The 16,064-nt window shown below is 45.4% G+C and overlaps 1 protein-coding gene and 1 non-coding gene across 2 annotated transcripts; both read right to left on the reverse strand.

The window, feature by feature from the left end:
• Positions 1-1,901: 1,901 nt before the first annotated feature.
• Positions 1,902-1,973, reverse strand: trnae-cuc (transfer RNA glutamic acid (anticodon CUC)). Its single transcript has one exon. It is a non-coding gene; the product is annotated as a tRNA-Glu (tRNA).
• A 10,237-nt stretch (positions 1,974-12,210) lies between these two features.
• On the reverse strand, positions 12,211-13,837 carry LOC148142865 (uncharacterized). The gene has a single exon (XM_087973862.1). It carries the CDS (start codon positions 13,832-13,834, stop codon positions 12,614-12,616), a length of 1,221 nt encoding a protein of 406 aa, XP_087829988.1. The 5' UTR covers positions 13,835-13,837; the 3' UTR covers positions 12,211-12,613.
• Between the last annotated feature and the right edge of the window lie 2,227 nt (positions 13,838-16,064).

Consider the following 16,064-nt stretch of genomic DNA (forward strand, 5'->3'; position numbering starts at 1 on the left):
CATCACATGGTTTTGACCCATCGACCTCTGGGTTACGTGCCCAGCACACTCACGCAGCACTACTCTGCTTCTGGGCTCCCAGTAGCTGGATTGTGGATCAGTTTAAAGTAGGTCCTATATTCTGATTACATCGGTACACAAGGCAGTGAAGAAAGGTTTCAGCACACTGGCCTTCATCAATTAGAGAACTGAGTATAGATGTTGGCAAGTTATGTTGTAGTTATACAGGACGTTGATGAGGCTGCACCTGGAATATTGTGATCAGTTTGGTCCCCTTGGTGTTCTGACTTCTTCACCTCTGGGTTTGTGTTGAACTTGATGGGATACTTTGTCCAACTCAGCATGTTTAAACAGTATCTCTCAGAGGGATTCATTTGAAACTTTTTAGGAAGTGAGCTCAACAAGATTGAACTATTCAAAGTTACTTGGACTCTATTTTAAACTTACATCAGGACCAGTAGTCAGAGACACGTACAGCATGGAAACAGACCCTTCGGTCCAACTTGTCCATGCTGACCTGATATCCTAAATTAATCTAGTCCCATTTGACAGCACCTGACCCATATACTTCTGATAGGAGGGAGACCAGAATTGCACACAATATTCCAAAAGTGGTCTAACCAATGTCCTGTACAGCCACAACATAACGTCCCAACTCCAATACTCAGTCAGAGGATTGGGAAAGCTTTCGAAACCCACAAAAAACAAGCAGGAAAGAATGGAGGGACAAACCGAATTTTTGAGAGTCAGCTTGGAAGTATCAATGAGAAATCAGCGGACTGGGTTTATTGGGTATCCGTTCTCCTTAAATACATTATATACGTATTTCTCTTGTGCTCTTCGTAGTTTCTCTGTGCTGCAGTGTGTAGTGACTCGTTGAAATAATGTCCTGATGCAGCTTCGTTTGTGGGTGTTGGGTTGATTGCTTCTGTGGTTAAGAACTTGGTTTGCGTATGTTGTTTTTCTGTCGACGCTAGTTTGAAGTTCCCCATTGACTGTTCGCTCTACTGTGACATCTGGGAATGGCACTTTGTTGTTGTTCTCCTCCTCTTCAAACCAGGAGTCCCCCTCAGGCCACAGTCTCATTACTTGGAACACCAATATACAGACGAGTCAAAGGCCTCCACTGAAGACTAAAACACCAAGTCGAAGATTCACGTCACTCCATTTACTCCATCCAAGAATTCCTGAACACCAAAGACACCAAGATCGAAGATGATGGAATAATGTTGTGCTTTGGCATAACAGCCCTGTTCACATCCATTAACATCAACGTGGCCAAAGAAAACTGGAGACACTACTCGAAGAACCAAAGTCACAAACACAGCACCAACTTCATCAGCAAAGATAGCACTATCCAGCTCGTGGAACTGTGCCTTAACCACCCACTTCATATTCAGTAACAAGCCCTACAAACAAATCAACGGAACACCCATGAAACCACCAGTGTCAGGATTCCTAGCAGAAGCAATAATGCAGAGACTCGAACAAACAGCCCTTCCAACGATCCAACCCAAACTTTGGGTCCGCTACAATGATGACACTTTTGTCATCACAAAATGAAACAAATTAGAGGAAACCTACAACACCATCAACAATATCCTTTACGGGCATAAAATTCACAAAAGAGGAGAACAACAACAAAGTGCCATTTTTTGATGTCACAGTAGAGCGAACAGTCAATGGTAAATTCAAAACAGCGTCTACAGGAAAACAACGCACGCGAACCAAGAACTTAGCTACAGAAGTAATCATCCCTACACATACAAACAAATCTGAATCAGGACACTATTTCAACGAGACACGACACACGAGAGCACCCAGGAACTTCGAAGACCAATCAATAACTGTACAGCGCATTTAAGAAGAACGGGTAGGCAACAAACCCCACAGAAAATTGCTTCCCTGACCGGGAATCGAACCCGGGCCGCGGCGGTGAGAGCACCGAATCCTAACCACTAGACCACCAGGGAGATGTCAACGCATGGTGCCAGATCTGCTAGAAATGACTTACCTGCCCGAAAATCGAACCCGAGCCACGGTATATCGAAGGCTTTCACCTGTGCATCCACCAATATCATTACTTGTATCCATTGCTCCCGGTGCGGTCTCCTCTACATTGGGGAGACTGGAGACTCCTCGCAGAGTAAAGTCACAGCGCTGAGGGAACATCTCCAGGACAACCGCACCAATCAACCCCATCGCCTTATGGCCCAACATTTCAACACCCCCCCCACTCTGCCGAGGACATGCAGGTCCTGGGCCTTCTCCATCGCCGCTCCCTCCTCATCCGATGCATGGAGGAAGAACGCCGCATCTTCCGCTTCGGATACATTCAACCCCCAGGACATCAATGTGGACTTCACCAGTTTCCTCATTTCCCCTCCCCCCACCTTAGCTCAGTTCCAACCTTACAGCTGACCTGTCCAACCTGCCAATCTCCCTGACCACCTATCCGCTCCACCCTCCTCTCTGACCTGTCACCTCCACCCCCACCCCCATTCACCTATTGTACTCTTTGCTCCCTTCTGCTCAGCTCCCCCCCCCCCCCCCACACCAATTTATGTCTCCACCCTGGAGGCGTCCTGCCTCTATTCCTGATGAAGGGCTTTTGCCCGAAACGGCGATTTTCCTGCTCCTCGGAAGCTGTCTGACCTGCTGTGCTTTTCCAGCACCACTCTGATCTAAACTCTGGTTTCCAGCATCTGCAGTCCTCACTTTTGCCGAACCAATAAACCCAGTGTGCCGATTTCACATCAACAAACTGACACAAGCAGACGCAACGTGTGCACAAACCCTAGCCACATTACTTTACATTAACGACATCTGTGAAATGATGTCCAGACAACTCAACCCTCTCAGCATCATGGTAGCCCACAAACCTACCAACACACTTAAACAGCGGCTAATGAACCTGAAATACCTGATACAAACAACCCGCAAACAAATGTTATTTACAAAATGCCACACAAGGAAATATATACATGAACTCTGCCGCACAGTTCTCTGTGGCAAGAAATGCTAGGATGAGATAAGGAATATTTTTTTTCAGCCAAAACGAATCGGCAATGACTGGACAGCCATTTAAAATCAACGCTGTCAGGCCAGGATGGAAGATCCAAAGGGATGAACAGCTTTCTTATTTCCTGAAGATTTACAAAACTGAGACTGGGTTTTGGTGTTTGTTCCCTTTCCACTCCCAGGAACCGCAGTGGTTGGGGAGGTGAGTTGGGGAAAGTGAAATATGCCCGTGAGCAGCGTGTGGGGCTCTTTCAGCTTCCCCTCCTCTGACAGCGCTGTGACTTGACTCCTATGTTCTCAGGGATATTGACTGACGCGAGACAGTGAAAAGATTCCCATTCCCGCAGATCGGGAATTCAAACCATATGCCGGCTTCAGGACAATGAGAAAGATTAATTGGGGTGTGTGAAGAAGCTGTGAGCTGCATTTCAAACATGTAGGTGGAGTCAGATGCGTCATCCATTGCGCCCCTGGCTCTGTGCGTAACTGACGTCGCCATGCTGCAGAGTTCTGACGTTCACACGGACATGCGCAGCAATGGGAACATTCACAAGGTGAACAACCAAAGATAATCACCGTCACTGCTTCCCTTCCATAGTCCCAACTTTGTGTAGCAATATCTTTCATTGGGAAATAAAACACCTTTGTCCTTCGGTACCTGCTTCATTTCGATCACGACTTCACGCCCCTCACTGTTCTAGTCTCATTTCCAAACACTTGGCTCATATCCTCAAAAGCAGCTCTGTGGGTATCTGCTTGTTCCACCCTGACAGGCAGTGGGTTGCAGATTCCCGACCAGTCTCAACGTGATTGAAATATTTCAACCCCTCCACTGATTTGCATCTTTAAAAAAGCCGTGGAACAATCTCCCTTTCTTTTTGACGACAGTTCTCAACTGCAGTCGGCAGGGTTCACACCTGCGTGGGGAAACAACAATGGATTTCATGTCCATCGCATTCACCACTCGGCCCATCAATACAGAACCACACTGACAGCTTCATTTCCCAGGTCTCTCTGCCTGTGGAGCTGAGAAAGAGTGAATCACTGCAGAGCTTGTTTGAATCCAATCACTTCACAGGTTTCGAAAGGGTTAAATATCTGCAAATGGCGAGTCTGGGTGTTTCATCCCGAAAGATGAAACGGACGTTCAGTTCGAAACAAAACCAGGAATTGCAGGAGCAACTCAGCAGGTCAGGCAGCATCTGTAGAAAGAGAATCAGAGACAACTTTTCAGAACTCCTTTTTCCTCATCCAGGAACAGCCAAACCTGCTGAGTTTCTCCAGCCGTTTCTCTTTCTGTCTCGGATTCTCAGCATTCGTAGTCCTTTACGTTAGAAATTCAATCAATTCAGAAACCCCTTTGTGCTTCCTCAGTCGAGAAGATTTCCGTTTGGGAAACATTTTCCTGACACCATTAAAAACTGACACCTTCGCAGCCAAGAAAGCGGTAGGAGCGAGAGCAACAAACACTCCAACCCTGGGTGGTTTCGAACCACCAACCTTCCGATTAACAGCCGAACGGGCTGACCAATTGCGATATAGAGATATGCAAACGCACAGCTTGCACAGTCTGTTAGAGGAGGCTGTTCGTCAATGCATAATTCTGTCTGTCGTGCCCAGCATGAACATTGTCCTCTCCAATATAACTAGGAACTCGCCCTCCTACACGGGGGCCATCGTCCTTTGAGCCTTTCCGTGTCTTGCTGTTCCCGACTTTTCACAGTGACCCGGAGCCGGAAGGCGTTTGAATTCCTGATGTGCAGGAACGAGAATTTTATCAATGTCTCAGTTCAGTTCATGTCCCGAGAATAATAGAGTCAATCTCCCGGCCTCTGAAACAAGGGGACGGTGTCTGGACTGTCTCTGCTCAGTCGGACAGTTCATTCCTTCATTCTCCTCTAATTCCATTTCCCAAAGAGTTTCTAAAGATTCACAAAGCTGGAGACTGGGATTTCTGTTTTACTTCATGAACATTTTTCCACCTGCTAACTGACAATATTTTGCCAAAATCTCTTCCCGATTGTCCAGCCATGAGGTATTTCCATTTTGGGAATGTTCTCTTTGGAGCAAAGAAGGTTAACTGGAGATGTCCAGGGGCTGTTGGCAATGCTGGTAGAAGAAGTGGTGGGAATAGGCAGGTTAATGATCAGAAGAACCTATTGCCACTGACTAGGGTCAGTTACCAGAGGACAGGGATTGAAGTTTTTTAATGGAAAGCAGCATTTGTGTAGAACAAACACAGCGAATACTGCAGAAAGCCAACGGGTCGAGCAGCATCTGTGGAAAAGTAAACAGAACCGACGTTTTGAGTGTGCTATGGTTTTTGTTCAGAACCCGAGTTTCCTGTATGGCAATAAATTCCCAGACGTGAGAAAACGGGACTTCATTGAGACGGGTTTTGTGAAGTTTGAGCGATAATGCAACCAACAGGAAGTCATTTAAAATCGCCAGCGAAGAAAGCATAGTCAGCAGGTTACCACCCTGGGCGGGGGAACCCCACAGGGTGTCTAAGGCAGCAACGTAAATTTTCGGCCACAACTAGAGGCCTAATATTTCTCATGGAATGTTTCCAACAGGAAAGGTGAGTATTGGGCTTGTCAGCCTATTTCAGCTTCCCCTCCTCTGACAGCGCTGTGACGTGACTCTGATGTTCTCAGGGACATTTACTGACGCGAGACAGTGAAAAGAGTCTCGTTCCTGCAGATCGGGAATTCAAACCGTATGCCGGCTTCAGGGCAATGAGAAAGATTAATTGGGGTGTGTGAAGAAGCTGTGAGCTGCATTTCAAACAGGTAGGTGGAGTCAGATGCGTCATCCATTGCGCCCCCATGCTGCAGAGTTCTGACGTTATACGGACATGCGCAGCAATGGGAACATTCACAAGGTGAACAGCCAAAGATAATCACCATCACTGCTTCTTCCATTGTCCCAACTTTGTGAAGCAGTATCTTGCATTGGGAAATAAAACACATTAATCCTCAGGTGCCTGCTTCATTTCGATCACGATTTAAAGCCCCTCACTGTTCTCGTCTCATTTCCAAACTCTTGGCTCATCGCCTCAAAAGCAGCTCTGTGGATATCTGCTTGTTCCACCCTAGCTGTATCCATTACCTGGTCTCACCAACAGGTGAGTCCAAAACCACAGCAGTCTTGTTGACTCTCTACTGCCCCAACTCTCCAACCACCCTCCCCCAGCAGATGGGCTGGGAGAATCTTACATGGAGACAGGTCTGGGTTGAAATTGCTGACTGAGGCAACACTTCCTCTGGATTAAGGTTGTACTAAGGATCCAATTACAAAGGGACAAATGGTGGTTACCAATAGTAAAGGAAGTGAGGTGGGATGGTGTTTGCGCGCTTTGACCCAGAGTTGTTTAAAAAGCAGCTACGTTTTCCATGCCTTTTTACTGGGGGGAATCTGAAGCTGTAACAAAGTTGTCACAATAAAGGTTACCTGAACTTATCGCCGGGCTCAAGCTCTCATTAAAAGCTTTGAGCTCCAAGAGGTTTTTGTTTTAAAGCTGCTCATTTCTTGCAGCCTTCTGCGCGAAGTTTCTGATGTCGTGTATCAGATGGAGCAGTGAATGAGGAGCTAGTATTGTTAGAAATTGTAAACTTTTCAGGACTGCAGGCAATGTGTTGTTACATCAGCATTGTAAAGTTTACTGGCAGCACTGGGCGATGTGGGCTGTATTCACTAGAAACAATGTGGAGTAGCTGGTATTGGACTGGGGTGTACAAAGTTAAAATTCACACAACACCAGGTTATAATCCAACAGGTTTATTTGGAAGCACTTGCTTTCGGAACACTGCTCCTTCATCGGTTAGCTGAGAGAGAGGTATGAATAAAAGTGACGGCTTGCACTTTCCTAAAATAAGGAAGGGCAGGACTTGTACAGTTAATGGTAGGGCCCTGGACCATGTTGTGAAACAGAGAAACATTGAGGTGGAGGGGCATTCAGATACATAGTTCTTTGAAAGTTGCATCATTGGTGGACAGGGTGGTTAAGAAGGTATTTAGCACCATTGCATTTATTGTTCCCCCCACTGCGTATAGGAGTTGGGACATCATGTTGAGGTTGTACAGGATGTTGGTGAGGCCACTTCTAGAGTACTGAGTACAGTTCTGGTCACTCAGTTACTGGAAGAATACTGTGCTGTACATCTCTATGACTCTATAAAAAAGAGCCATTACAAATTTGATGGACAAAACAATTGCCTTTTGAGAGAGATAAATGGGAGCATCAATATTTAAGTAAACTTCCAATTTTTGTTCTCCTGCCAAAGTCTCTGTTTTGTCGGGGACAGGGTAAGCCAATAGACCTTGCAACTCAACCTCATCTTGTCCCCACCCAATATTTAAGGAAAATAAGGGATGATGAAAAATACTGGCTTTGCCAGTGATGCTCACAGTCCATGAACAAATAAAACAGATTAGGATGCTGCCATCACTGCATGTGTCAGAATTAAGTGATCAGAAAAATTCTGAACTCACACTACACACAGTTTGCGCACAATGCCATCATGTCTATTAATTCTGATCATTTCAATTGATATTCAGTCTGTACCAAATTCAGAGCAGCCACGGTTTATGTTTCATTGGCAATTCTACATGTTGACTTTCTATTATCACAATCTCTTTGACGTTGTTATATGTATTTAATCTTTAGATTGGTTGTGTCTTTAATTGTGAAACAGACTGAAAATTCACAACTTCACCAAATGCCAAAACGTTTTTATTTAGGATGTTTGGGCACTAGCACTGACAAATAAAATATCAAAGAAATACAAAGTTTTCAAGAGAGATACATATCTTGTTTAATCAAATACATTGGCAGTGCAGAGAATTTCAGCAAAGTGCAATAAATATTCACTTTGTACCCCTTACTCAACTCATTCAAGAATTTCAAATTGAGCTTGAGGTAATTCAAGAGAAAATGGCAACATTCGTTTGTTAATACACTCACCATAAGCTCTGATAAAAATAATCTTTCAAAGTCACAATGTTTAATCCCAAACAGAGCAATTAAGTGCAAAGTTACTTTCAACCATTTAATAAAACACTGCAAATTTTATTTCCTATGAAAAACAATTTTATAGTTTTGATAAGATCTTTACAAATATATTAAACAAAATAGCTTTCCTGTGTATCAATATTTACAACAGTTATGCAGCTATTATTCAGCAATTGACCAACTAATTGAAATAATTTCAGAATAAATTAGCTGCTTCATTATAATACATTAAGATATTTTAATAAAGTCATGAAAAGGAAATCTTTAACACAAAATTAAATAAAATACAAAACCATCTTACAGAATTCAATTCAAATCATATCTGTTGAATCACAAAAAGATGATGCTCAATGTACCAATGACAGACAATCACTGGTAATGAAGGAAAAACATTGTGAAGAACATATATGTCTCAATTATATCTTAAATGAATATCTACTTTGTCTTGGACAACAATGACTGAAAGTTTTTTTTGGCAAATTGAAAACTACAATAGCAAAGCTTTAGAAAATCCATCACTGAGCCCAACCTTCAATCAATGTTTTTTTCAGGAAATCCTTTTCAGATTTCAGGCTTCTCCAGCTACAATTAGCACGAAGGGAAAGGCTGAGCAATAGCAATATCTTGGCTCTCACCCAAGTATTCTCTGAAGAAAAAAAAATGAATCTGGATGGGGACATGAATAAGGAAGGAATCAGAGGGATATGGGCCAAATGCTGGCAAATAGGTCACTAGGTTACTTTAGGATATCTGGTTGGCCTGGACTGAAGGGTTTGTTTCTCTGTGCTCATTACAGATACTCCTCTTCTGTGATCCCCAGTCATCTCCCCATACCAGCTGTATATTTGATGAAATAATTTGACAATTGTTGACTTCTATCAACCTCTTCGATCCTGAGAAATGTCCTCTCTCTGCAAAATGTGGTTCACGTTGGCAAGTTCAATCCTCCTCCGTTCCTCAGGAATGCACTTTATAATGTGCAATGTTCTCAATAGCTGTTTAACATTCAATGGGGAAACTATTTTCAGTCAAACAATTAGACAGAATTTCTCTGAAATGTTTATAGCAAATGCACTGTCCCACGAGAGCTCGTGGGGCCATAGTTAAAATGCTTTTAACAGCCTTTTCTTTAAATTTCCCTGCCTTCCCAGGATAGAAATTTTCTCCCAGAAATTATTTGCCCTGAAAAAAATCCAGCAGTAAAATGATTATGGAGCTATCAGTAAAAATGTCTCAGTTGGGGTATCCAAGGTTAGAAATGGAAGAACATCTCTCTTCAAGGTTACAGTTCAATTTGCCCTTTCAGCGTTCCTTGAAATTAAGGTGTTCCATCATAGTGTTTAATTATGATCCATTAAATGCAGTATCTACTCTCATCTGAGTGCAGAACCAACTCAACTGACTGAACAAGCAAAACAACTTTTCTATATGCACTTTAGATGTGACATCCTCTCCCTCTCTCTCTCTCTGTTGACCCAACAGGATTACCAGGGCTAAAGAGTAACGATTGCTGATCTACAGTTTGCTTCTGCTGGTTAACATAAGCATTTAATAACTGCCAGTCTGGTCATCCCCAAAGTCAAAGAACAGACTGTTCACCCGTGCCTGAGCAGAGGATAAATTTCACTTGGAACAGATCACAAAATGACAACTGTTACCAGTCCCACAACTCATGAGTTTCCATGGACAAAGTTAAAAATCACACAACACCAGGTTATAATCCAACAGATTTGTTTGGAAGCACTAGCTTTTGGAGCACTGCTCCTTCATCAGGTGGTTGTGGAGAATGAGATCATGGTCACGGAATTTATAGTCAAAGGAGTCAAGTATTATGGAAATGTGATACATTAAACAATTTTAGATTAAATCTTTCATCTTTTAGAATGGGTTTCTGCTCTTTGGTATGTTAATCCCAGAGTTTGGTTTTAATTACCTTCTCAAGAATGCCATTGAAATGCAGAGCTTTTCGAAGAGAGGTGTGAATTCTGTTTGTGTCCCAATGTCCAGTCAGACTGACATTTTTCTTAGAAAAGCTCTGTACTTAGATTACATTCTTGAGAAGGTAAATTATAGATTAGGGTGGATTGGCAGTGCTAAATTACCCACAGTGTCCAGAGATGTGCAGGTTCGGGTGGATTAGCCATGGAAAATATGGAGTAAGGGGGTGTGTATGGATGGGATGCAGTATGGAGGGCCAATGTGGAACAGATGGGCCGAATGGCCTGCTTTCACATTGTCAGGATTCTGTGACCCTCCCCAACAAAGGCACATTTTATCTGCATCTATTCTTTCAAACCCCTTTCAGAATTCTACTGGTTTCACTTCTGATTCAGAGAGATATACAGCACAGAAACAGACCCTTTGGTCCAAATCATCCATGGATTCTCAAAGTGAACTCGTCCCACTTGCCTGTATTTGGCCCATAATCCTCTAAACCTTTCTTTTCATGTACCCATCGAAATGTAATTTAAACACTGTAACTGTCCCTGCATCTCCCACTTCCTCAGCAAGTTCATTCCTCATGTAAACCACCCTCTGTCAAAACATTGCTCCCCAGTTCCTTTTACACCTCTCTTTTCACCTTAAAAAAATTCCTCCTACCTTTGAGCTCCCCTACACTAAGAAGACCCTTTCTATTCACCTTACCTCCACTCCATGATTTTATAAATCTCAGTGAGCGCACCCCTCAACCTCCTGTGTTCTCATGAAAAAAGTCCCAGCCTCTCCTTGCAACTGAAACCCTCCAGTCCTGGTAAATTTTCACCAAACCCTCTCTAATAGTATTCTTCCTCTTGCAGGGTCACCCAGAGCTGTACTCAGTACCCGGAAAGTGGCCTCACCAACATTCTGTACTTCAACAAGATGTCCCAACTCAATGGTGTGAACAGTGGAGGCAATGCTGCTGAATGCCTTCTTAACCTCCCTGTCTAGCAATGATGCAACTTTCAAAGAACTATGTACCCTAACTCCCCCAATGTCTCTGTTTTACAACATGACCCAGGGCCCTACCATTAACTGTACAAGTCCTGCCCTTCCTTGTTTTAGCAAAACGCAACTGCTCGCTTTTATTCATACCTCTCTCATACACACGCTCCCTCTCTCAGTCACATACATGTACACACACCCCACCCCCCCAAACACTCTCTCAGGCTTATACTCCATCACACTCACACTCTACCAAATGTTCACACAGTCTTACGCACACGCGCATGCACAAACTGACATGCACACAATCACACTCTCATGCACACATATGCACAACGCTATGGGGTGCATTCGGCAGAATTATATTTGCAGATACATTCAATTTTGCTCAAAAAGCACAGAATCTTATAAATTCCTATTTTGGAAATAGAACCAGACTGATTCAAGATTGGGATACTGATAGACTCGAAGCTCACACCTGTAATGCATTGTCTGAGCTAAGATATCACTTTTTAAAAAAAAAACATAAGTCATCTCAAGACTATGACTTAAAAGTAGTTCTGGGATTTACGTATTAACGAACTAAAACCTGCAACCCATTCTAAAAGATGAATGGCTTAACAGCACTCTAGGTTTGTTCAATATATCCTATTAGTTGCATGACACTGTGATTTTTGCAATAAAATATGTGTCTTATGATCCTGCTCCACAGCTACCTGATGAAGGAGCAGCGCTCCGAAAGTTAGTGCTTCCAAAGAAACCAGTTGGACTATAACCTGGTGTTGTGTGATTTTTAACTTTATCCCCCCCAGTCCAATGCTGACATCTCAACATCATATCTCGTGAACACAGCCCACACCTTGGTGCTGCCAGTAAACTTTACAATGCTGATGAAATGACGCACTCTACACTCCTGAAAAATTTACAATTTCTAACGATACTCATTCACTGCTCCATCTGACACACGACATTGGAAACTTAGTGCAGGAGGCTGAAAGAAATGAGCAGCTTTAAAACAAAAACCTGTTGGAGCTCAAAGCTTTCAAAGTCTGAGCCCAGCAGTAAGTTCAGGTTACCTTTATTGTGACCCAACTTTGTGACAGCTCCAGATCACCTCAGCAAAAAGGTGTTGAAAAAGTAGCTGTTTTTTAACAGCTCAAGGTCAAAGCACAGCCCCCCACCCCACTTTCTTTACTATTGGTCACCACTGACTTGTCCCTTTGTAACTGGATCCTTGGTACAGCCTTAACCCGGAGGAAGTATTGCTTCACTCAGCGATTTCAACCCAGACCTTGTCTCCAAGTAAGTTTCTCCCCGCCCATGTGCCGGGAGGGAAAGAAGTGGGGCGAAGCAGGTGGACTCAACCGCACTGCTGTCGGTCTGCAGCCACGTGTAGGCTAGACCAGGTAAAGGATGCAGCTGCGATGACTGAGTGAATCCTTCCACAACAGCAGTTTCCTTCCCTAAAAAGGACGTGACTGAATCAGAATGGGGCTTCCCCCCCACCCCACCCGATGGTTTCATTGTTAGATTCTGACCTCCAGATTTCTGACCGAATTCCAAATCCGCCATCTGCTGCGGTGGGATTCAAACCTGGGAGTTCCAGAACTGGGTTGGTAGCCCAGTCCATAATGGTACTCGATAGTCGCTCCTTCAATCCCCCTGCGATGGCACGTGAACTCCTTGGTGCCTCCGCAGGGTGGCTGCCCGGGTAAAGCCCTTCCCACATTCGGGACAGCTGAAGGGCCTCTCCCCCGTGTGGACCCGCCGATGCTTCACCAGGGCGGAGGAATCGCTGAAGGCCTTCCCACATTCGGGACAGGGGAATGGCCTCTCCCCCGTGTGGACACGCTGGTGCTTCAGCAGGTCAGAGGAATTGCTAAACGCCTTCCCACATTCGGGACAGCTGAAGGGCCTCTCCCCCGTGTGGACCCGCTGGTGTTTCAGTCGGGTGGAGGAATCGCTGAAGGCCTTCCCGCACTTGGGACAGATGAAGGGCTTCTCCCCCGTGTGGACTCGCTGGTGCTTCAGCAGGGTGGAGGAATCGCTGAAGGCCTTCCCACACTTGGGACAGATGAAGGGCTTCTCCCCCGTGTGGACCCGCTGGTGCGTGCGCAAGTTGCCCTTCTGAGTGAATCCCTTCCCACACTCAGGGCAGCAGAAAGGCTTCTCACCTATGTGGATCTGCTGGTGGATCAGCAGGACCGACGCCTGGGTAAAGCCCTTCCCACACTCGGGGCAGCTGAAGGGCCTCTCCCCTGTGTGGACCCGCTGGTGCTTCAGCAGGGAGGAGGAATTGCTGAAGATCTTGCCGCACTCTGTGCAGGGGAAAGGCCTCTCCTGTGTGTGGACCCACTTGTGGGTCTGAAGGGCAGAGGAATCGTTGAAGGCCTTCCCACACTCGTGGCAGCTGAAAGGCTTCTCCCCAGTGTGGACCCGCTGGTGCGTCTGCAACTTGCTCACCTGAGTGAATCCCTTCCTGCACTCGGAACAAGGGAACGGCCTCTCCCCAGTGTGGACCCGCCAGTGGGTCAGTAGGGTGGAGGACGTGCTGAAGGCCTTCCCACACACAGTGCAGGAGAACGGCCTCACCCCCGTGTGGACCCGTCGGTGGGTCTGCAGGTCAGAAGAATAGCTGAAGTCCTTCCCACACTCGGGGCAGCTGAAGGGCCTCTCCCCGGTGTGGACCCATCGGTGCCTCAGTAGAGCGGAGGAATTGCTGAAGGCCTTCCCACACCTGGGGCAGATGAATGGCCTCTCTCCGGTGTGACTGCGCCAATGAATCTCCAGGGCAGATGGAGCACGGAAGCCTTTCCCGCAGTCGCCACACTTCCACGATTCCTCCACGGGGTGGGATTCCTCAGGTTTCTCCATGGCCGAAGCTTCAGCTGTACACAAATGCGTGTATTCCTCACCGTGAATTCCTCTTTCCAGGCTGTACAACTGTTTCTGGCTCCACACTCAGTGCGCTGCCAACAGTAGGGTCACTCACCCAGACCCACCGATGCTGAAAATGTACTCAAACAGGAACCAAAAAGCTTTGCTCCTTCTCACAGAATCACAGTCAAACATTGTTGCAGTCAGACATTGACAACAAAGTGAGGACTGTAGTTACTGGACAGTCAGTGCTGGAAAAGCACAGCTGGTCAGACAGCATCTGAGGAGCAGGAGCGTCGACGTTTCAGACATAAGCCCTTCATCTGTTAATTTTGAAACTTCCGTCCTCAGATCGCCAAATACTCTGTAAAAAGAGATTACAAAAGTCATCAGTTTCAGTCCAGAGTAGAAATTCAGAACAAGCATTTCTACTTTATTTTCTTTAGTTATTCCACAAAATTGAAAGCACCATCTCACTCTCTCTCTCTCTCGGTTCTCACATTAACGTCTCTGGGAAGTGGGGGAAAAGGAGACATCAAAGCATTAACACCGACACCAGAGAGAAACTGTACATATATTAGTAGAAAGCCAGAGTCATAGAGATACACAGCACAGAAACAGACCCTTCGGTCAATCTCTTCCGTGCCAACCTGATACCCAAAATCAATCTAGTCCCATTTGTCAGTACTTGGCCCATATCCCTCTGAACCCTTCCTATTCAAACACCCATCCAGATGCCAGCATCCACCATTTCCTCTGGCAGCTCATTCCTTACACACATGACATTCTGCATGAAAACGTTGCCCCTTCGGTCCCTTTTAAATCTTCCCCCCCACCTTAAACCTATTATCTTCTGGTTCTGGACTCCCCCATCCCAAGGAAAAGCCCTTGTATATTTACCCTATCCATGCCCCTCATGCTTTTATAAAAAGTCTATAAGGTCACCCCTAAGTCTCTGGCGCGGGAGGGAAAACAGCCCCATCCCATCCCTCCTCATCCGGGTAATTAAAACACATTCCTGAGTTTGCAGAGTCTGCCCCCTCCCTGGAATCACTCCAGTTGCTCGAACTGAACAGATTTTACCCCCACTCCCTCCCAGGATGAAGGGTTGCCCAGAGGGAGGGAGTTTCACTCTGAAACGGACAGGGCCACTTCCGCGTTATGACGTCACAGGTGAAGCGAGGGGACGGGGAAAGGCCGACAACAGCTCCGCGCACTGCGCCTGCGCAGCCCTGCAGTTTGCAATTGGGTAATCCCTTCCTTTCAGAGAATTCCCAGAGTGTGGAAGCAGGCCACTCGGCCCAAGGAGTCCATACCGACCCTCCGAAGGGTAGCCCACCTACACCCATCCTCCTATTGCCCTGACTAATGCACATCCCTGAGCACTATGAGTAATTTAGCATGGCCAATCCAACTTAACCTGGACAAAGTTAAAAATCAAACACACAACAGGTTGATTTGGAAGGACTGGCGTTAACAGCGCTGCTCCTTCATCAGGTATTGTGGAGAATACGATGATAAGGCACAGAATTCATGGAAAAACATTACAGTGTCCTGCCACTGAAATGATATCTCGAACAGACCTGGATTAAGTCTTTCATCGTTTAGAATGGGTTGCAGGTATCAATAATATGTAAATCCTAGAACTTCCTGTCAGTTACGTGTGTGCATGCATGCATGAGGGAGAGAAAAAGTCTCTTTCCGTGCTGTATATCTCTATGTCTGTACGATAACAAATGCTTTATTTACGTTGGTGTAAATATTGTTGTAAATCATAGCTGGGTACTAATAGTTAGATGTAAGGGAGAGAGTATTCCTCAAGTAGGGCACTATAAGAATCCTGGGAAATCTCTATTTCTGGTTTACTTCCTAATGAACAAACATTTGGGGGTAGCATGGTGGCTCAGTGGTTAGTACTGCTACCTCACAGCACTTGGGACCTGAGTTTGATTCTGTGTGGAGTTTGCACATTCTCCCCGGGTCTGAGTGGGTTTCCACCGAGTGCTCCTGTTTCCTCCCACAGTCCAAAGTTGCGCAGGTCAGGTGAATTCGTCATGCTAAATTGCCCATAATGTTAGGTGCATTAGATAGGGGTAAATGTAGGGGAATGGGTCTGGGTGGGTTACTCTTTGGAGGGTCAGGGTGGACTTTTTGGGTGGAAGGGCCTGTTTCCATACTATAGGAATCTAATCTAATTAAGCACCTATACATTTAACTTTGTTTCATT

Source organism: Chiloscyllium plagiosum, unplaced genomic scaffold (genome assembly GCF_037043375.1).
Source record: "Chiloscyllium plagiosum isolate Xiang-an unplaced genomic scaffold, Cpla_swu_hap1 HiC_scaffold_27, whole genome shotgun sequence".
NCBI lineage: Eukaryota > Metazoa > Chordata > Chondrichthyes > Orectolobiformes > Hemiscylliidae > Chiloscyllium > Chiloscyllium plagiosum.